The sequence below is a fragment of the Topomyia yanbarensis genome, chromosome 1 (genome assembly GCF_030247195.1).
Source record: "Topomyia yanbarensis strain Yona2022 chromosome 1, ASM3024719v1, whole genome shotgun sequence".
Lineage (NCBI taxonomy): Eukaryota > Metazoa > Arthropoda > Insecta > Diptera > Culicidae > Topomyia > Topomyia yanbarensis.
Window position 1 is genome coordinate 126,373,678 of NC_080670.1, and position 24,303 is coordinate 126,397,980.

General features: G+C 37.0%; 1 protein-coding gene across 1 annotated transcript in view; it reads right to left on the reverse strand.

The window, feature by feature from the left end:
* Positions 1-514: 514 nt before the first annotated feature.
* LOC131675900 (uncharacterized) overlaps positions 515-24,303 on the reverse strand; it is a 31,040-nt gene continuing 7,251 nt past the window's right edge. The window contains exons 2-3 of the mRNA XM_058955033.1: positions 590-609; positions 515-521 (exon numbers count right to left, since the gene is read on the reverse strand). Coding sequence (XP_058811016.1) covers positions 515-521; positions 590-609 — 27 coding nt within the window. The remainder of the gene's footprint in view (positions 522-589; positions 610-24,303) is intronic.

Sequence of the window (24,303 nt, forward strand, 5' to 3'; positions counted from 1 at the left end):
TATATATATATATATATATATATATATATATATATATATATATATATATATATATATATATATATATATATATATATATATATATATATATATATATATATATATATATATATATATATATATATATATATATATATATATATATATATATATATATATATATATATATATATATATATATATATATATATATATATATATATATATATATATATATATATATATATATATATATATATATATATATATATATATATATATATATATATATATATATATATATATATATATATATATATATATATATATATATATATATATATATATATATATATATATATATATATATATATATATATATATGGTGTCAATAACGCTACTGGGCGGGATAGCGGCTTAACCTTTTGACTCACTTGAAACATATCACAGCTTTGTTCTATGTTAACAAGTTTAGCAAGAACTGGAAATCCTGGGCTAACATTGTCATGAAAAAAGTAGCTTCAAATCTAGCGGACTACTGCCTGTTAAAAGAGAAAAAAAGAATAAAAAATTGTGCCGACCACCGCCGCATTCCCAAAAGGAAACCCACGAAGGATCCAGTATGATGAACTGTAAAGAAAGAGAAGGATGAGGTGATAGAAAAACAACAGTTATCGTCCTTTAATCTTTTGAAGCTTGATATTCACTCTTACTTTGCAATAAATCACAGCGTGAAACCAATGTTTTGAAATTATTATTCCTTTTCGGCAAATATTGACATAAAAGAAAACACCTTCGCCTTGTCAAAATGTTTTATGCTACTCGATGAAAAGAGAGCTGTGTAATTTATTTCCATGTTATGGCTTACAAGATGATTGCACACTGAGATTTGCTTGAACGGAGACAACCGTTCAAGAATATTGCAATCAATAAGTATTTAGTATCGTATGCAAATTGGTATGCATGAATAAACCGTTTTACATTTCTTATGAATAAATATATAGAATTTGCTTACACTTGTGAGAATTTTTTCGAGACCCGAAGGGTCAAGTTTTATATACCAATTGAATCAGATAAACAATTTAGGACAATGTCTTTGGCTGTGTATAAGCATGCATAATTGCACAATAGTCGCAAAGTGCAAAAAGTTGGGTTTTTGGTTACGTGAAAACTTAATTTTAGCAATGTGAGGTCTTCGAGGATTTGTTTTGGCATGTAACTCTTCTCCTTTCTATCTCATTGAATTGATAACTAATCCTCCAAATAGTGAGGTACAAAACTTATTTTGTAAAATAATTAGATAAATACTCCCTTCGGCAAAGTTGTAAAGAAACTTACCACGAATATTTATTTCGAAAATAGCTGTTACGGTTTTCTAGATACAGGCCGTTATTTATGAAAGATCTCTTGAAAACAATTCATTTATAGTAAGTTTTTTTTTATAAAGTTTTAAACGCTTTCTGGTATTATAAATACCACTGAAATAGACAACTTTGCTAAAACGTTAACTTAATAGCGATTGTATAGTAGAGCTATTCATGGTTTTCTATTAAAATAGCTCATTTATCAAGGTCAACAACTTCAAAACGGGTACAAAAATTTAAAAGGCAGCTTCCTCAAATTAGCAAAATGAAGATCTCTTATAACAGTTTATTCATCATTAGTTCTTTTACGTAGTTTTAAAAGAATTCTGATATTCTAGAAAGTAGAGGACTGAAATAGACAACTTTGCAAAGACGTTAATTTCCTAGTGCTTGTATCATTAGAGCTACCGTCATCGGGGGTTACTATAATACTTGAGCTTCTAGTTCAAATTTAAAGTTATATTTTGACAGAAGCAAAACATAGTATTATTCGTTGGTTCAGTAAAAATATGAAAATTTTATATAGGTTTAAGAGATTGCTCGCAAGTAATATTTGTAGGCAATGAAACTAGAAATGGGCAAAACGACTTAGTGTGGAGAGTGAATCGTGTCTTATTCACTCACTAAACGAAATCGACTGTTTTGATCGATTCAGTGATTCGTTTCAGTACTTTGAAAAATGTGTGAGATGAAATGGGAAAAATGTATGTAATAGGCATTTAGGGGGGGGGCTAAAGGTTTTCAGCGTGAAAGAACTTTATTTGTGATTTGCGGTGTTAACTGTCATTCAAAAACTACTTAACCGATTTATTTTAAACTTTGCATACACATTCTATGTATGAGATACCTAACCCCTACGTTGAGTTTTCGAGATAATTTTTCGATTAAGGGAATATTTTATTAATTTGAAATGAAAATTGCTCTTTTTTTTCTCGAAAAATACAGATTGATTGCTACCTCTAAATTAAAACTGAGTCAAACCACGTCCAGTGAGCTTCGAAATTTCCACAAAATCACCGATTTTCATGAATTTTTTTTTGTGTAGGGGGCATGGAGTGAAACTTCCGGTATAAATATTTTATAAAAAATGCTATTTTTGGTTAAATTATATACTTTTAAACTTAAGAGAACAATATTATTATCTTATTTCTTAAAAACTATTTCAGATAATTGAATGAAATTTTGCATACTTATAGAATGATGCTTACACTTTCATATAAATACATATTTATGAGTTATTTGTTTTAATAGCAGCATTTTACATATATTTTTAATAAACAATTTAAAATATTTTCGTGTTTTCGGCGCTATAATAAATCAAAAAAATATGATATTTTTGTCATTTGTTTCTGTCCAGAGATGTGCAGTTTTTTGCTAAGCGCCACATGCTGCGCATTTTGATGATGCCCACGATAACACACTATAGCTATAGCCACAGCCCACGCGAACTCATCCAACGCACAGAGGAGTAATTGGGGTCGAATCCTGGCCAAAATTATTTGCTGCTGAAATTGTTGTTATTATGCCTTAATATGAACTAAAAATAGACAATTACTAGTTTTTGGAACAATTTGGCATCTACCCACCTACCAGTGCAGAGGTCAATTTTCTATATCCTTTCGAATACTAGTAATTTATAGGTGATCTTTGTGAATACATTTGTTTTTCCAGTTGCATAAACATTTGATTAGTGGGAAAGGGAGAAGAAAAGAGACGCCTGTGCATATTTTCATAGAGATACATTTTGGCAAACATAATATTTGGCCCTACAGCATTTCGGTGTACCTCAAATTATTAAAAATTTCAATATTTTCAAATCGCTTGGGATTGGTGGATCGGACAAGATCGGATGAGATCAAAGATTTTTTGTATAGCTGAAATCTTGTTTTGTAATACACCTTCAGCAACTTTGCCGTATCTAGCCGTATAATGTAACTTTTTTATCATTCAAATTTGGAGTAAAATGTTTAAAAAAGGTATTTTTTAAAGTTGGTGCAATACACAGCAAGTCTACTTTTTTTAGTTAGTTTTAAGCTGAAGTTAAACAAACGGTTGTGTTGAACTACGTTTGTAATAATATTGTCTAATTTAATACAGTCATCATCACTAGAAAGCGATTTTGCTGAATATATTTTAATCGTTTTATATATATATATATATATATATATATATATATATATATATATATATATATATATATATATATATATATATATATATATATATATATATATATATATATATATATATATATATATATATATATATATATATATATATATATATATATATATATATATATATATATATATATATATATATATATATATATATATATATATATATATATATATATATATATATATAACGAAAACGATTAAAATATCCCTTAAAATATCATCATTGGGCATACATGCAAACATTTTTTAACAAGTTTTGATATACTCCTAATTTTGCCACGTTATACAGTAGATTCTTAGGTATGTAAAAAAATATAACGAAACAAAAAAATCGAAAAAAAAAAATTTTGGTTTTTGGCCAAGAATTTGTTCTAGTTACTCCTCTGTGCAACGGGCATGCTCAAACTTGCGTTCAACACAATGCGGTATCTATCATTTGGCACGCTTTTGGATTTTGAAAGTCATTACTATTTAACATTTTGGATGTGTCGTTCTTGGTAGTTTGACATAATCTGTTTTATTCATTTTTAAAATTTTAAGAGCTAACCTAGCTAACCTGACTTAACTATTCTATGTACATCTAGATGGGAGGAGTCAGTTACAATTCCAAAGTACACAATTATGTACGGGTAGGGAAAACAAATCGATGAATAAAGCTACCAGTACACTGTTTGTCATAACGTCAAATATTTGATATCTTCCTTGAAATAAATTTGAACTGCTGTGTACTGGCTTTTCAAATATTTGATCAAACACAGTTTGCCAAACTTTTTATTCGTGTTTGTCAAGGCGATTATTTGTCGATTTGTCAAACAGTGTAGTGACCAGTTTATTAAAACTTCAAACAGCGTAACGCTGCAGTTTGTCAAACTTGTTGAAGGAGAAGTTTGTCAAACTTGTTGATGGAGAAGTTTGTCAAACTCGTTGATGGAGAAGTTTGAAAAACATGCTTTGCTCATTCAGGATAGCAAAATACGCTGTACGCGAAACTAGGGTTCGTCGCGGTTGCGGTAATTACCGCAACCGCGCGGTATTTGCCGCACCCGCACCGCAAAAACTGCGGTGCGGTGAGACACTTTTTCTCGCGGATGCGGTGCGGGAAATGAGCTTTTACCGCGCGGTATTACCGCAACCGCACTTAAAAAAATAATTGATAAAGTCTGCTTCAAAAAGTGAATTAAAACTTTGACTTTTAGCATTTAAGAACGACGCAAATTATTACCTTACAATAGGGAAACATAATAAACATTTAATTGCTCTAATTTCCATGGACTTTACAATGATTTGAAAAGAAATCTGAATATAATCTATATTCAACCCATCGTTACTTACATTATTAATTTGGCACCATTATATTTACGACATATTTTGAACATTTTGAAAAAATTACAAGCGAACCTTTTCAAATATATAAAATGCACAATCCAATCATTGAAAAACAATTGAATTGTACTGTCAAATTCAATTTAAAAAAGCCTCATTTCTCCCGATTCCTCTTGGCAATCGTGAAATTATGAATCGTGTACGATGGCGTTTTCTCAACTGTAAATTTTAATTAATTTGGAGAACTTAAAGATGAACTTAAAAAAGTCTTAAGACTTAAAAACAACCCAAAGAATGAAATTATCATCATCAAAACAAACGAATTTGGAGGAATCAGCAGTAAGGGAGACAAATGTTTGAAGAGCGTCCAAAATAAACAAGGGTCCAAATTAGGCTGATAACTTTATTATTCGTTCTTCAACATCGTATTTCTATCTCTGTTGGTTTCTGTGTAAATTCGCAATGAATTTTCCTGCAGTTCGTTTTTCAGACTCCTTCTACATAACTTTTTTTCGCATACGTCCATTGTTCGTCCAACTGGGAATATTTTCTACCAATTTAACAACTAATATTTTTCAGTTAGGAGTATTTTGTAACTTTTTGAAATTAAAGCTTTCGAAGTAAGTATAGGGTATTTCGATTTTTTTATGTTTCTCAAAGCCTCTTTTCATATTGCGACAAGTGTCAAAGTTAGCCCAGATACCAAATTTTGCACAGGACAATTTTTGACCTCTACCAACTTCAATTGAAGTTTTTGCATTGGCATTATGGAAAAATATTAGAAAAACTACATAAAAAGGTAGATCTTTCGAACTAGCTATTAGAAAATTACAACTCATACAATTTTAAGGGTGCAATCTTAGTATTTTAATAAGAATACATTGATTTCTTGAAAAATACGAAGTAAGTGTTTTAACGTATTTTGTTCCTTAAATCCCCTATTTGTATAAACATTTCTGCTGTATGCTGTAGATCATACATATTTTGCAGTTTTTCAAATGTCCTTCAACAACTCTGTACCGCACTATGCTATATTTCACCCTAAGGAGGAAAATTTGGTAAAAACCAAAATTTCTCACTAGGGTGAAAATTTGTTGGTAAAAACCAGTCTTTGTACAGGAGGGCACAAATCCTTATTTCATACTATGTTGCGTTTCGGCTTCGCCTCTTCAGAAACCGACACTAACGTATTGTCGGAATAGATTAGCGCCGGCTTGACGCAAATCCCTTAAAACTAAAACACACTATGTGTTTCAATCAAACGACTGATCAAACGTGATGTCCCGTTCGAGCAGAAGTTCTGTTTATGCCGATGAGACACAAGTGAAGCCGAAACTTGTCTTGGCTTAGCAGGCCTATGCGAAAGCACTATGCTATATTTCACCCTAAGGAGGAAAATTTGGTAAAAACCAAAATTTCTCACTAGGGTGAAAATTTGTTGGTAAAAACCAGTCTTTGTACAGGAGGGCACAAATCCTTATTTCATACTATGTTGCGTTTCGGCTTCGCCTCTTCAGAAACCGACACTAACGTATTGTCGGAATAGATTAGCGCCGGCTTGACGCAAATCCCTTAAAACTAAAACACACTATGTGTTTCAATCAAACGACTGATCAAACGTGATGTCCCGTTCGAGCAGAAGTTCTGTTTATGCCGATGAGAAACGCAACATAGTATGAAATAAGGATTTGTGCCCTCCTGTACAAAGACTGGTTTTTACCAACAAATTTTCACCCTAGTGAGAAATTTTGGTTTTTACCAAATTTTCCTCCTTAGGGTGAAATATAGCATAGTGCTTTCGCATAGGCCTGCTAAGCCAAGACAAGTTTCGGCTTCACTTGTGTCTCATCGGCATAAACAGAACTTCTGCTCGAACGGGACATCACGTTTGATCAGTCGTTTGATTGAAACACATAGTGTGTTTTAGTTTTAAGGGATTTGCGTCAAGCCGGCGCTAATCTATTCCGACAATACGTTAGTGTCGGTTTCTGAAGAGGCGAAGCCGAAACGCAACATAGTATGAAATAAGGATTTGTGCCCTCCTGTACAAAGACTGGTTTTTACCAACAAATTTTCACCCTAGTGAGAAATTTTGGTTTTTACCAAATTTTCCTCCTTAGGGTGAAATATAGCATAGTGCTTTCGCATAGGCCTGCTAAGCCAAGACAAGTTTCGGCTTCACTTGTGTCTCATCGGCATAAACAGAACTTCTGCTCGAACGGGACATCACGTTTGATCAGTCGTTTGATTGAAACACATAGTGTGTTTTAGTTTTAAGGGATTTGCGTCAAGCTGGCGCTAATCTATTCCGACAATACGTTAGTGTCGGTTTCTGAAGAGGCGAAGCCGAAACGCAACATAGTATGAAATAAGGATTTGTGCCCTCCTGTACAAAGACTGGTTTTTACCAACAAATTTTCACCCTAGTGAGAAATTTTGGTTTTTACCAAATTTTCCTCCTTAGGGTGAAATATAGCATAGTGCTTTCGCATAGGCCTGCTAAGCCAAGACAAGTTTCGGCTTCACTTGTGTCTCATCGGCATAAACAGAACTTCTGCTCGAACGGGACATCACGTTTGATCAGTCGTTTGATTGAAACACATAGTGTGTTTTAGTTTTAAGGGATTTGCGTCAAGCCGGCGCTAATCTATTCCGACAATACGTTAGTGTCGGTTTCTGAAGAGGCGAAGCCGAAACGCAACATAGTATGAAATAAGGATTTGTGCCCTCCTGTACAAAGACTGGTTTTTACCAACAAATTTTCACCCTAGTGAGAAATTTTGGTTTTTACCAAATTTTCCTCCTTAGGGTGAAATATAGCATAGTGCTTTCGCATAGGCCTGCTAAGCCAAGACAAGTTTCGGCTTCACTTGTGTCTCATCGGCATAAACAGAACTTCTGCTCGAACGGGACATCACGTTTGATCAGTCGTTTGATTGAAACACATAGTGTGTTTTAGTTTTAAGGGATTTGCGTCAAGCCGGCGCTAATCTATTCCGACAATACGTTAGTGTCGGTTTCTGAAGAGGCGAAGCCGAAACGCAACATAGTATGAACTCTGTACCGGTTGAGATGGGATGGATACCTGATCTGATATTAATTAAAAGTTTTCCTATTAATTGCAGCTGAAAAACGTTTTTGTATGTATAATGATGAAATACAGCTACATTTCATAGGACTTCAGTGCTATGCTAATGTTTACCTTGTTTCGAAAGTATTTATCTCAAGATGTACGGCATTTTATTAATAAAACTTGCAAAGTTGACATTTTTTAATAAATTTTTCATTCTGAGGAGTCCGTCAAAGTTAATGTTCGTGTAAATAGGATATTATATATAGTTATACAAATAAATTAATATTTTTTCAACACAAAAAAAAATACAGATTTTTACCGCATTTACCGCATTACCGCGCGGTGCGGTGCGGTAAATGCAGTGCGGTTGCGGTAAGCGGTGCGGTTTTATTATTTTTTTGCGGTTGCGGTGCGGACTATCCATTTACCGCCCACATCCGCACCGCGACGAACCCTACGCGAAACTGATTCAGAATTTGTTGTCAAATGAAAAAAAAAACGTTAAGGTTTAAAATTCGGCGCTATTTTGATATTGTTGGTATTTTTTTAGAGTGGCAGAGCTTTAGGTTTTCCCCTGGCCAAATTCCGTGCGAAATCTCGTGACCCGTTTCCTAAACTTTAAACTTGGTGTAACGGAGAATATTGATTGGTGTTTGTTTTGATTTAATTACAATCTGCATATTGTGCTTCAATAACGATAATATTTTGGGACCATTCATAAATGACGTAGCATTATATAAAGGAGGGGGGAGTTTTGTATTTTGTGATGATGTGTGATGGCAGGGGGGTAAGAGGCTACGTAGCCTTTTAAAAGGGGAATAGGGGTTGACTACAGTTGATAGAGAACAGTTGCGCAAAGAGTGAAGTCAAAAAAGTCTACCTATCGAACACAATTGGAATCCGTCTCTGATATCTGTGCAGCAAAGCTGGATTCTAATTTTGCTCGATAGGTGGACTTTTTCTGTCTTCAAACTCTGCACACTCTTTGCGTACCTTTGTACTAAGGCCTTTGGGGTTGACCTAGTGTAACGACAATTTTACCCGTTTCATCTAACTAACATCGTTTTTTTAATTTTTTGCGTGCACAAGGGGGAGGGGGGGGGGGGGGCGGAAGGGTTACCGTCAAGCTACGAAATTACCAGGGGGATATTTAGCGGTTTGTGACGAAATGCTACGATGGGGAAGGGGGGTGTTCAAAATCACTCAAAAATACTACGTCATTTATGGATGGTCTCTTAGAGGGGTACTGTCTTCAGTGAAGTTGCTCGAGAAATCAAAGACTACTAGATGGTGATAGATTAGTTTGGGATACTCTCACTATGAGGCTCTAGTGAGCGTACCACCTAAAAGTACATTATAGAATATGATATATCTCAAAAATCTAAGAACTTAGAAAGATGGTGTTTTCGGCAATGCTCTAGAGGAGGTCAAGGGCTTCGCGATTATAAGCAAATTAAATTAAAGTGAGCATGTACTATTTTTCAAATTCTATAACTCGAGATCATGATAATTTAGAAGTGTGGTGTCTTCGGCAATATTCATCAGCGGGTCGAGTGTTGCCCGAAGGCGAATAGATAATTTCAGAATTCAGCCACTAGGCGGCGCTAGGGAGAAATTACTTCCAGTACATGTTAGGTGATGTTTTGTCACGAATGTTTAATAATTTAGGAAAATGATGTTTTCTGTAAAGTTTCTGAGGACGACTATTTTGAGAGCAATTATTCAAAAAGCTTCAAACTGTAAATACAGGTTTGATTAGGAAAATTGTAGAAAATAAAGTGTATAGGTTAACTTACCGAGTAGTGTGCGATTTCAAGAAACCATGTGGTTTCTTTGGCCTTCAGTAGCCGATTATTCAATTAATTCAATAGTATTCTTATCCAGCTTTTTACGTGCCATAATGGCGGTCAAAATTGCTCAGTTCGTAATACGTTTAATTGCCCTTTTTTGACAATAATCGTTTACGTCAACCGCCCAGGGAGATTAAGTCATCCTACGTTAGTCCGATGCGTTGGATGTTTATTCAATGAGCGCCCGACATCTTCAACTGGGAGTTGCTGTCAAACTGGCGTAAACGATTATTGCCAAAAAAAGGGCAATTAAACGTATTACGAACTGAACAATTTTGACCGCCATTATGGCACGTAAAAAGCTGGATAAATTAAACTTACCGTTGGATAGCTAAACAACAGCTAGGAATTAGTTTTAAATTCACTGTAATTTATAAATATGATTTTTCGATACAGTTGCCTATGCAGCAGGCATTACGCTGCTCTCTTCTGTCAACATTTCGTTTTCGTCTGACAGGCCCAAGGACAGGTCACTGTCCACGGGATTTGTCAAGCAGTGTTGCCGTTTGTGATGTTTCTGTAGCAACACCCATGAAGTTGAAATTTTTTTCATTTTGATTCATCTACGGACCCACATGTGCATTGAGTATGTCCAAAACTATTGATTTAGATCTGCCAACAACTTGCCGTTCAATATAAAACTCACTCTTATAAAGTTGGAATTTTTTTTCGTTTTGGCACATTGGCGGACCCCCCTTTGCATTGAAACTTTTGAATATCATGTACCAACAACTTGCCATTAAAACCTAGTGGCAGATCACTTGTGATGCATTTTTAAAAATCAGCTAAATTAAATGCATTTCTTTCCATCAAAATAGAAATTCATAATGCATTTTGCGTTGCGTGCAATATATTTTGCGTTGCGTGTAAGACGTCAAAACCCTACAAAAAACTAGCCCTACATTCAACAAATCGTCGAACAAAGTGAATCAGCGTAGGACGTTTGTTAAACACACTTTTCTGCATTTTTCTAATTTGATGCAAATTTGTTATACATTTCTAAAGTGATCTGCCCCTGGATTAAAACTTACTCCCATGAAGTTGAAAAAAATTCTATTTTGATTCATCGACGGATCCCCATGTGCATGGAAAATGTCCTAAACTATTGGTTTTCAACTGCCAACAACTTACCTTGCAATATGAAATTCATTCACGAAATGTTGAAAAAAATTCTTTTTTGACACATTGGAACTCCCTATGCATTGAAAATGTCCAAAACAATTGGTTTTCATCTGCCAAGAAATTGCCCTTCAAAATATAACTGATTGCCGTATTGCAGAAAAATTTCGATTATCAAAACCCATCATTCACATCACACCATTTCCCTAAATTATTAAACTTTCGTGACAAAACATCACCTAACATTCACTGGAAGTTGTATTCTCCCTAGCGCCTAGTGGCTGAATTCTGAAATTATCCATTCACCTTCGGACAGCACTCGACCCGCTGATGAATATTGCCGAAGACACCACACTTCTAAATTATCGTGATCCTGAGATATAGAATTTGAAAAATAGTACATACTCACTAGCTGCACCTGGCGGATCCATTTCAGTTTGATTTGCCCATAATCTCGTAGCCGTTGATCTCCCCTAGAGCTTTTAGGAGGTACGCTCACGTGCACTAGTGAGAGTATCCCAAACTAATCTATCACCATCTGGTAGTCTTTGATTTCTCGAGCATCTTTACTGAAGATAGTACCCCTCTAAATATTCTCGTTATTGAGACAAAGAATGATTTTGACATTAATTGAACATTTGCATTAGTATTGGCGCCGCCTGATGGGACAATTCTGATTTATTATTTCCACTATCCAGAAACTCTTGACTTTCTGGACAAATCTTCCTGAGACACCACCTTTCAAAATAATCAGTGTTTCGAAATATTCCATGGTAAACCTATTCAACGTTAGTCACATTCACGACGAAAGGTTCGATTTATTTACTCTCTTTTAAAGTACCCCTGGCGGCACAGTTCTCAACTAATTGGATATCCAGTCACTCTAAATTGTAGGTCTAAATAAGCACAACAACTTTGCCAAAGAAAGTATGGTGATAAATGTTAACGCAGACGAAATATTCAACCACAGCCAAAGATAAACTCAAGATTACTAGGTCCCATACAAACCATCAACAAAAGATGGTTCAGCAATCGTGAACCGGTGAACTCAATAATAGTATGCTTTTGCTATCCCCTCGTTAATAGGCGTCGATAATTTTTTGAACGCGTCGACAACACTCTATGGTTACGAATCAAATCAAAGTTGTAGACAATTTTTTTATGAGAGAAACATATACGGATAGTAAAATATATTACAGCTATATTTACTACTAAAGGCCTATTTGTACAGCACTTTTGGTAGAAATTATTCTAGTGAACTCGTTCGTTTCTAACAGTTTATCCTAAGCAGGTGAATGTCGTTACAATTCCAAATAAGAAAATTCGCAGTTTACCATCAACTAGACTCTACCGACTTTCGTTGCTGAATCTGACGTAAATTCTATCAATTGATGGTTAGCAGACTAATTCACTAATTTTAATAGCAAAAAGTTATATTACTTCACATATCATATAATTACCGAACTTCGAAAACCTCGAGGTTTGTTTATTTTTCTGCCGAAATTTCCTTGTTATTTTCATAATAACTCGTTGTCATAGATACGACGCAAAGATCGACGTTGTTTCTTTTTCGCAAGGCTTCCCTTCAGTTCATCATTGAGCTGTTACTCTGACGGTGAACCGGGTTCATCGAGGGGTCGCATTTGGATGGTACATGGGAAACATCAGACCACACTATCTTGAGTTTATCTTTGCCACAGCCTCAATTAGTCAAAATCCCATAAGCTATGTGATTAACATTACGCGGGTACCACGCGGTAGAAATCCGCGTTGTAGCTGTCCCGACTGTAAAACGTTTTTTTTTTCAATTGTGTGAACTTCTCCGGCGACAAGTTTTTTGCTTACGTTCTATCAAGCCACCATTTGCCGGTTTTATTACATCCTTAATTTTTTTCACATAATACGAATGGACTGTAGGGAAAAAACTGAGAGCCGGCTCCGTATTTTCAGGATCACTGACACATAAAATCCTGCTTAATACCTAATTTGACTTCGAACGAATTTTTCGACATTTTGTCACTGAAATCTGCTACAAGAAATCGATGATGAAGTTAATTATTTCCGAGGTGTTAAATTACACTCTGAATCAATGAGCTTTTATTCTCAGGTGATAGGATTATCTAAAACGCCGATCAGCCATGCTGGTTTTAAAAACGACAGCTAACAACATTGTTTACTAGTTACTAGTGATGAAACATTCGTCTCGATATATTATTGCTTGGATTTCAGTTTGCACACAAAGTTGTTTGCTGTCATTTTTCACCCCCGCAGACAATTACACGCTTACCTCGCTTCTCACCTAGCTACTGCCAAAGACGAATCACCATAGAACTCTAAACATCTTGCTCTGCATAATCACGAACAAAGGAAAGCGATATAGTTGCTTTGACAATTCCAGTTTTTTTATAAAAATTAAACAAATTTTCTGAAAAATCATTTGGCATCCCTGAGCTAACATAAATATTTCATGTGTTTGCACTCTTGAAAATTCATGAAGTTCAAACAGCACAAATATTTTTTCGCATGACGATTTGTTTGACTACATTCCGGTTTGACTACATTTGACAAACAGTGTACTGATCCATCAAACTTGTTTTATTATGTTTGTCAAACAATATTAGGTCAGTCTACTTTCTACTTCTGCCCAAGTCAGACGTACAATCGAACCAAGTGAACATCAACTAGCAACCTCTTGATCTAGTGTGCATTGTCTCGAGAACAAAGGAAACTTTTAATATATTCTTGCCATCATGAGTAAAGTTGACGAAAAATCTCTGCTCCGACCCAATACAGCGGTCGTTGACTTTAAATTCTGTTCAATAAGATTGAGTTTTCGTGAAGTGGAATACCTGCTGAAGGTGAAGATGCAGCTTAAGCTCAAGGAGGTTATGTATCTACAGTATCATCATCTTCGCAATGTGGTACTCATATCATTCAACACGTTAGCCCAAGCCGAACGTTTCGTTTTGCAGAACAACTTGAAGCACGTGGCTCAAAGTGATAAAGTTGGAATTAAGATTCCCGTGTATATAGAAAAAGACTATGTAGATGTAAAGCAACATGACCTATCACCACGTACCCCTCCTGATCTAATCGCAAAATACATGTCGCAATACGGAGAAGTAGAAGCCTTTACACGTGATACGTGGAGAAATTTCTTCCCGGGTACACCTAATGGTGTTCTTGTGGTGAGGATGCGGATCGAAAGACCTATCCCCTCCCACTTGACTATAAAACTCAAAACCCACGAAGCTACTATTAATCAAACTACGTTATGCACCCATGAGGGGCAAACTCCTACGTGCAAGTATTGTAATCAGACAGCGCACCGCGGACAACCTTGCGCGGAAGATACAGAGGAGAATGCATCTCTACCGATTTCCAACGAATCCACAGCAAACCAACCCAAAAAAGAGTTTTCAACACCAATACCTGAACCACAAACGGTTGCCAAATTTGTGGCAGCTGTTCAGTACATATTGACAACTGCCAAAGCAGCACCCCAAAAACCACTGTAAGCAATATCGGTGAAGAAGATAAAAACAATGACGACGGATTTACATTGGTCACCCGTAAGTGCAAGAAGCAGGAGAGAACATCTGGTCGCGGGCATCAAGGCACTTTTAACGATGATGACCTTGATGTGGAGGACAGGAGAGAATTAAATAGTCCCCATGATGCAGTAGGCGAGCCGCGAAAGAAGGTCTCTGCTCGCAATAAAAAGTTGCGCGCACGAGATCCAACGGACAATCAATAATATTTTTTTATATTTTTATTCTTTACATATTGTAAACACATAAAAGATCCACGGCTCCCTTAAGCTACCGCTATGAGCCGTGTCAAATAAACGAAATAAAAAAAAAACAATATTCGGCGTAACGCATCAATGCAAATATTTGATGAAAAAAGTTTGTTAAACAGTTGATCTCGTGTACTGGCCTTGTCAAATTTGTTTGTCAAACACGTTTATTTGATCAAATTTTGCTTCATCAAATATTTTACGTTATGACAAACGGTGTACTGGTAGCTTAAGTATGGGTGCATCGGTGCTTGTTTTCTTCGGCAAGACTGTTTATTTGTTGCCTCGGCAAAATAATGACCTAGTGGGAATGTTGCTATAACAAGTGGTGTGACCCAGAATGGTTTAACTGGAATGCGCCCATCTGGCTATGCAAGTTGGATTTGAAAACGATCGCTCGAGTAATTTACGATCTGTGGGTTTCAAGTGGCCTGACTAAAGGATATGTTAAATTTGGGTTTTATGACCTGTGACCTGAGAAGGATTCATATTGGTGCATGTAGGGATTGGTTTTTATGACTTGTGGGAATATTTTGTGATGTTATAAAGTAAGTCCGTTATATCATCCCCCTTTTGGTTGAATGATGTAGCGAAGTGAAATTATTCATGTGAAAGAGCTGACTCCCTTACAATTCTAATGAATATTACAAATATGTTGTATTTTTATGTTTTAACCGAATTTTACAGTTTTTCTGAGTGAGGCTCGGAAAAACTTCACGTACTTTCATGGCAATTATTTTTTTGATATCTTCCTTTTTTGTATGAAAGTTAGGATCGGTAGATCGAATTTTACTATATTATACTATATGATTTTACTATATTATACATTTATTATATTTTTGTATGAAATTGATAATGTGTTCGTTAGTATTGTGCTTTGTTGCTAGAGTAGCCTAAATAAAATTGCTTTGCTTTTTTTTCATTATCCTTTAAAAAGTCTGTTTTTGTGTACAATGTTTCTTTGTTTAGTTATTTTGTTTTCAATTTCACAATTTGTATCTAGTATTTTTATAATGGTGTAGGGACCTATGTAGAATGGGTCTAATTTTTTTCTATTTTAGTTTTTTTTAAATATACTATATCTCCTATGTTGATTATTAATGGGTTTGTTGGTATGTGTATAATTTCTTGTCTTGAATGTTTATTCTTTTCTAATCTTTGTTTCGCTATTGCGTTGAATTTTTCTAACTTGTATTTTAATTCTGTGCTATTTAAGTCTAAATTGTACATTGGTGTTATTGTTGTTGGGTAATTTTCTTGTGGTAATTTTGCTTTGTTGCCAAAAATTAGTTCATATGGAGTGAATTTATGTTCTGAGTGTGGGGTAGTATTATAAGTAAATGCGTAATATGGTATACATTCGTCCCAATCGGAATGGTGTTCATTTACGAATGACCGTAGATATTCGTTTAAACATCTATGATTTCTCTCCAATCATCGGATTGTTTGGGGGTGGTATGCTGTAGCGAATGTTTGTTTTATTTGTAGGTTTTTACAAATCTGTTCAAGTACTTCGTTTTTATATTCGGTTCCTTGATCTGATTTGAGTTCCAGAAATTTTCCGTATATTAATATGAATTTCTCTACTAGATTTTTTGCTATTATGTTTGCTTCTTTGGTTTGTGTGGGTATTACTACGATGTATTTAGTTAATTCACATTGTATCGTTATTGCGTAACGATTATTGTTGATCGTTTTTGGTAACGGACCTATTGTATCTATGGATATTATTTCGAATGGTTTTGATGGTGTATTGGTTATTATTTGTTTTTCTTTGGTATGTTTTATTATTTTGTTCTTTTTGCACGATTCACAGGCCTTTATGAATCGAGAAATAGATGCTTTCATGCCCTTCCAATTGTAATATTCTCTTAATTTCAGGTACTGTCGATGCTGTCCTATGTGCCCTCCCGTAGGGGTTTTATGGTGGTTTTTAATATGTACTGTATCTCGCCAGGATCACTAATGAACTTGGGTGGTTGATACATTATTATCTGTATATTTTTAATTGTTTGTTTCGCTAGCGCTTTAAATGTTTCAATGGGTACCTCTTTAAATATTGTTTCGTTGTTTGCTATAGCGATTTTCTTTATTTGAATCTTATTCATTTCTTGTTCCAATGCTGAAAGTGTGAACTCTAGAGTTCTTCTTCCACTTACATATGTTGTGATTCTGTTTATCATTTTTTGCATTTGCGCGTCTTTGTATATATTGAATATTAAATTGTTGTTATCTACCGTTATTCTTAGTTTAGGTAAGTTTCTTGTTTCGGTCGGGTTTTCAGTAGTATAGATAGTAAGGTGATCACTCTCTATCTTTCGTCTTTTGTCCATTGTCGTTAAGTTATTTATAGTTGTTGTTCATATTATTATTGTTTTTAATATTATTCTTTACATTATCGTTAATATTATTATTATTACAGGTATTACTATTATTGTTATCGCTATTTTTTAATTTTCTTGTCATGGACCTGGTGTTGACAGTAAGTACGTTTAAGACTTTCAATTCGTCTGAGGTTGCAACAATTCTGGATAAGGCATCCGCTGTAGCGTTGCTTTTACCAGGAATGTATTCTATAGTAAAGTCGAATTCTTCTAAATCTAGTCTCATTCTAGTGAGTTTGGAGGTTGGGTTTTTCATAATAAATAAAAATACTAATGATCTATGGTCTGTTCTGACCGTAAATTTTCTTCCGTATAGGTAAGGTTTGAAATAATTTATTCCCCAGTGTATTCCTGTTAGTTCCTTTAGTATTGTCGATTTATTTTTCTCTCCTGGAGTGAAGCTTTTGCTCGCGAAAGCTGTGGGTAAGTCGTTTCCGTTTTTAATTTGGGATAAAACTGCTCCACATCCTACGTCTGATGCGTCAGTTGTTAGTATAAACGGTTGAGCAAAGTCGGGGTATTGAAGTAGTTTTGGTGAGATTAGGTGTGATTTTATGATTTCAAGACAGATAGACCATTCAAGGCTGTCTTGAAAGGGCTACCTCAAGGTCAAAGTTTGGATGAAATATCCAACGAATTGAAAAATTTACTTGGCTTTTCTCCTTCACAAGTTATTCTTATAAAGAGAAAGGATACCGGCGATGACACGCCAGTACGCTCTGGAATTATCCAGGAGCTATATTTAATTCATTTTAACCGTAATGAGGTTAATAATTTGAAAGTATTTGAAAAAGCACGTTTTATGTTCCACGTGCGAGAAAAGTAGGAACATTATAGACGATATGGGGGTAGAATTCAAAATCTGACCCAGTGTCGTAGATGCCAAGGCTTTGGGCACGGCACAAAAAATTGTCATTTGGATTCCAAATGTACGATCTGTGGTGATAAATCGCACACGAAAGATACTTGTCCGGTGAAAAAAATCACAAAAAGTTTCAAATGCGCTAATTGTAGCGAAGATCATAAATCGAATTTCTGGGGTTGTCTTGTTCGAGAAAAAAATATAAATTCTCGTTCTAGACAACAAAAACAACAAATAAAAAAATGTACCTCCTTCTTCAGGTACACTTCAAGAAAACACGCCCAAACGTGTTAATCCGATTCAAAATAGATTAACAACTTCTTCTACCTCCGTCACAGTATCCTACAATGGTGTGTCATCTTATACTTCAGTGGCAGGTAGCAATGCCAAAATAACGGCTACAACTACCACGCCCTCAATCTCGTTTGCACCCAACGCTTCCTTTAGTCCAATGGATCTAGGTAGCGTAACGGAAGAAAAATTAAAATACCTACAGGAGGCTATGTTACCTATGATGATTACCATGTTAAATTCTACCTCCATGTTTGAAGTTTTTTAAGCGGGTTGGGAATTTGATAACAAAATTGTAATGAAATTAAAGTTTAACAATGACTTTAAATAATAATTTAAATTTAATAAATTGGAATGCCAGTTCATTAAAAACGTGCGAAGACGAATTTTTCAACTTCTTGAGGATACATAATGTGCATATAGCCGTTGTGACCAAAACTTTTTTTAAAACAAATATTAAATTGAAGACTAACTCTAATTTTGTTATTCATCGATTTGATCGAATTGTTGGATTCGACGGAGGAATCGCAATAGCGGTTAATCGCAGGATCAAACATTTCGTTATGTCGGCTCTTGACACCAAGGTGATTGAGAGTTTGGGTATCGAAGTTGAAACTGATCTTGGTATCATTTTTATTGCTGCAGCCTATTTGCCTTTTCTTGAAGGGAGACTTACAAAAACTTACAAGAAATCGGTCGAAATTCTTCATAATCGGTGATTTTAACGCCAAACACCGAACTTGGAAGAATGCTCAAAGCAATTCCAACGGTAAACTACTTTTTAATAATTGCTCTGCTGGTTATTATTCAATTTTGTTCCCGAATGGTCCTACATGCTATTCGTCTGTAAGGAATCCATCAACAATTGATTTGGTTTTGGCAGATCAAAGTCGCCTTTGTAGCGAATTGATTACACATGCTAACTTTGATTCTGATCATCTTCCAGTAACTTTTTCACTTTCTCAAGAAGCTGTTTCCAACCCCATTAGCTCAGTGTTCAATTATCACAAAGCGAATTGGGAAAGGTACAAAACTTATATTGAGAATAATTTTAATCATGACCTTGATTTACAAAATAAAGCTGACATTGATGCGGTATTACAAAATTTAAGTATATCTATAGTTGATGCTAGAAATTTATCAGTACCAACAACACAGAAAAAATTTAACACTCCTATTATTGACGACGATCTTCAACTTCTGATTCGCTTGAAAAATGTTCGAAGACGTCAATATCAACGTTCTCGTGATCCTGCTATGGAAAGTATCTATCAGGATCTACAAAAAGAAATTAAGCATAGATTCACACTCTTAAGAAATGAAAATTTCGCGAAAGGGGTTGACCAAATCAAGCCAAATTCTAAACCTTTCTGGAAACTTTCTAAGGTTCTTAAGAAACCTCAGAAACCAATTCCAGCTTTGAAGGAAGGTGACCACATACTTCAGTGGCGTAGTAAGAAAATTTTTCGGTGGGGGACATGAAATTTTTTTTTGTATGTATATGAAAAAATGTTCAAAAACATTCTGAGCAGGAAAAAATGTTCAAAAACCAACAACTCAGGGAACAGGTTTGGGTAGTCAAGGTAGGAAAGCTAGCTGTTGGTATAGAATAAATGCTCTTCCCCTACGAGGACAATCTGGGCGGCAAACTTCAGACTGTCTAATTTACTGAGCCCTTCAGTTCCCTTGTGCCATTCAGTACCACTTCCTCGTTGAGCTTCCGACTGGTTCGCGAACTACTCGGTCTAGTCCCCGACGATAGATCTAGCCTACTCCGACGAAAAGTTCCCCGGCGAGAGAAGTTCGAGCCAACCAGCCAGGTGCTACGGTCAGTTTGGCGATTCCGGTAGAGTGGGGCATCCGGTTTGCTGGTGGTGTATCGTAGCGGTCTACGCGGTCTCGTTCCCGGCGGTGAATCTGACTGTAAGCTAAAGGAGAGGTCCCAGACGAAAGAAGTTCTCCCGATACCGATTCTTATTTGGTTTCAGTACTACAACTTCTTGAGCCCTTTGGCTCCGTAACCGGTGCTATTTAGCACCGCAACTCCTTTAAGCCATTTAGTTCGCTTCTTGGGCCATTTAGCACTACTTCCTTGATGGTCCATTCAGTCCTCGACTTGTTCGCGAACAACTCGGTCTAGTCCCCGACGATGGACCTGGCCTACTCCGACAGAGAATTCCCCGGCGAGAGAAGTTCTCCCGAGATCGAGCCAATCAGCTGGGTGCCGAGGTCAGTTCGGCGATTCTGGTGAAGCTGGGTATCCGGTGCACTGGTGCGCCGATGACCCGCAACTAGTGGTGTCTCATTGATGTCTAATCCGTCTAGTCCCCAGCGGTGAATCTAGCTTACGCTAACGGAAAGTTCCCTGGCGAAAAAAGTTTTCCCAATATCGATTCTGGGGAGTCGAGGTCGGTCCGGCGAATTCGCATGGAGCGTGACGTCCGGTTCGCTGGCGTTTCGACGGCTCATACTCGCTGCTCTGTTGCGATCTACTCGACTAGTCCTCGGCGGTGGATCTAGCTAATACCTTCGGAGAGTTCCCTGGCGGTATTTGCTCTCCCGAAATCGTTGTTCGATGTCTATTCCGCTGTAAGACGGTCATGCCATCATCGGTTCTCAACCTTTTTCGTACCACGGACCCCTTAGATATCACACTGGGTTGCTGCGGACCCCCACAGATAAACATCAATTTTGTATGCTATCAATATGTTATTTTCAATTTGTTAGGAAACAAGATTTGAAATTTCAATATGCACTCGGAAAATATATTTTTCTTCGCGGACTCCCAGCAATGACTTCGCGGTCCCCTGGGGCCCGCGGACCCCAGGTTGAGAATCACTGATCTACATCATATCTCTGTTTACTGCGTTCCACGTCTCTACGGCGATTGTCATTCTGTAGGCTACATTATCCGGGTTGATGTCCGGTTCTCCCATTTTAAGTAGCACGTCACTTCAAACCTCGGACATTCAAATACTTGAAACCCCGGACATTCAAAGACGCTCTAGGCACAGTGTTGACGTTGCGTACCCACACCGATGAAGCTACTCCTTAAGCAGCCGTGGCTCGGTAGAAGCTGTTTCAGGTTGAAGGTCATCTCTCCGTGCATTCTATTGACCCACGTCGACAGGTTTGGATGAGCCAGTAGGTCCACTTTTCTTTCTCCGTATTATCCCATTCCTGCTGCTACGTCATCATCGAATCGATTCTCATCATCTTCCTCACATTTCTGACATTTTATTGATTGTAGCACTTGATATCCTCCGTCAGGGTAATGCAGATGGGGATCATCTCGGCATCACGGCATACTGCCTCCGGTACGCAATCGCAACTCGTACGACCAGTAGTCGAAGCGTCCTGTTCAGCTTTTCGCGGTTTCACTTGGTTTTCAGCGCCGCACCCCAAGCAGTATCGATGACTAAACACTAGATAAAAACCCGACATTTCGCATGTGTAATCAACGTGGTTGTTTAAGCTCAATCAGTCGTCGATTATCACTCCCAATTGTTTCAGTGCACGTTTCGATGCAATCACATGCCCTTCGATGATGATCTGTATCCGCTGAACCCCTTTGCAGTTTCTGTCCAACAACAACGTCTTGTGGTGAGCTATTTGCAGCTTGACCCGTTCATCCAGCTCTCGATCGCATCAATTGTCTCCGTCACCGACACCTCCATTTCTTCAAGTGTCTCACCATTATTGACACATTGTCCACGAAACCAACGATTTTCACTTTCCTGGGCAGCCGCAGTGTTAAGACCCCACACTGATAGAATATATTCGTAAATCTCTAGGAATTAATTTCGTACAAACAACTTCCATAAAATATACGAATTTTTCGTACATATGATGAATCGTTCGTAGTTCTATCGAAACACTTTTGTTTTTTATTACGAGTTTTTCGAGAAAACCACGAAATGACTTTCGTTAGCTTATTACGAAACAGCTGCATTCAGCAAACGAGTCGTTCGCTGTTATATACGAATATCTAATAATATTTACGAGCACCATTCGTCAAACCGTCCACGTCAAAAGAGCAATATGGAGCCATTGTTGCTTTTCGTCAGATAATTGTTGTTGTCTGACTATTTAGTAGTCGTATCCGTGTCCGCCGGTTGCAGGAAGATTTCGAGAGCCTCTTTCGCTTCCAGTTGATTCAGAATCTGGAGCAGTACAGAATCAGTTGAGATGTCGCGAACTGCTCGTTGATTTTGTATGAATAATTTTGAGTTTTTCTCTGCCAGACCGATATCGGTGTTGTCAAACATCGATCCTAAGAGATCGAATGCGACCAACAAATTCGTTTGTATTATACATAAACGTTTATTAAAATAAACGAAACTTTCGTTCATCAAGCGGCCATTTCTTCGAATCACAATAAAATCGAATTGGCCAGATCGATTTTTTAAATAAAAAAAACATCGATCTTAAAAGATCGACTGAAAACAATAAGAGGCCAATAAATACAAAAACTTTTCTAAAATAAACGAAAAGATTTCGTGCGACCAACGAAATCGTTCGTAATATACACAAACGTTTATTAAAATAAACAAAACATTTCATTTCATTCACGAAAAATAATGTCGTTATCAACGATAACATTCGTGCAGTGTACATTAAATGTGTAAAATTTACGAAAGCTTTCGTTCACCATACGGCCATTCTTGTTCATGAAATGAACGAAAATTACTATTTACAATGCACGAAAATACTTCGTTGCAGAAAACGACGAATGAATTCGTGCATTGCATGATTTATTATATTCACGAATTTATGTTATCAGTGCATCTTACATCCCATTCCAAAGTGTTTGACAGAGAATGGAGCCCTGAGTAACGCCCGCTGCGACTCGCATTGCCTTCTGCCCTTTTGTTCGTCTGGTACAGCAGTGCACTACTCTGGAAGTAGCTCTTCAGGATCTGGCTCATTCTTTTATGCCACGCTGCGGCATTGGTCTATACGAGGCTGGATGGCCCGGTGACTTCCCTGACTTTGGCAGCAACATCAGTTTCTGTACCTTCCTCATTTCGGGGATTACTATCGTCTAAAGACTTCAGCAGTAGCATCCTGAACATGTCCGGATATGCCAGGATCGCAGCTTTCAGCGCCGCTGTTGGTATTCCACCCGGACCGGCGGTTTTCTTTGATTTTAGTCACATCGACGCGTCTTTGAGCTCGTCGTTAGTCACTTGCCACTCGACTGTGTTACCTCCTTCTCAGTGGCGTAGTAAGAAAATTTTTCGGGGTGGGATATGAATTTTTTTTGTATGGATATGAAAAAATGTTCAAAAACATTCTGAGCAGGAAAAAAATGTTCAAAAACTAACTCAGGGAACGGGTTTGAGTAGTCAAGGTAGGAAAGCTGGCTGTTGGTATAGAATTAATGCTCTTCCCCTACGAGGACAATCTGGGCGGCAAACTTCAGACTGTCTAATTTACTGAGCCCTTCAGTTCCCTTGTGCCATTCAGTACCACTTCCTCGCTGAGCTTCCGACTGGTTCGCGAACTACTCGGTCTAGTCCCCGACGATAGATCTAGCCTACTCCGACGAAAAGTTCCCCGGCGAGAGAAGTTCGAGCCAACCAGCCAGGTGCTGTCAGTTCGGTGATTCCGGTAGAGTATGGCATCCGGTTTGCTGGAGCCCCGGCGCGACTGGTGGTGTATCGTCGCGGTCTACGCGGTCTCGTTCCCGGCGATGAATCTGACTGTAAGCTGACGGACAGGTCTCAGACAAAATAAGTTCTCCCGATACCGATTCTTATTTGGTTTCAGTACTACAACTTCTTAAGCCCTTTGGCTCCGTAACCGGTGCCATTTAGCACCGCAACTCCTTTAAACCATTTAGTTCTCTTCTTGGGCCATTTAGCACTACTTCCTTGATGGTCCATTCAGTCCTCGACTTGTTCACGAGAGAAGTTCTCCCGAGGTCGAGCTAATCAGCTAGGTGCCGAGGTCAGTTCGGCGATTATGGTGAAGCAGGGTATCTGGTGCACTGGTGCGCCGATGACCCACGACTAGTGGTGTTTCGTCGCTGTCTACTCAGTCTAGTCCCTAGCGGTGAATCTAGCTTACGCTAACG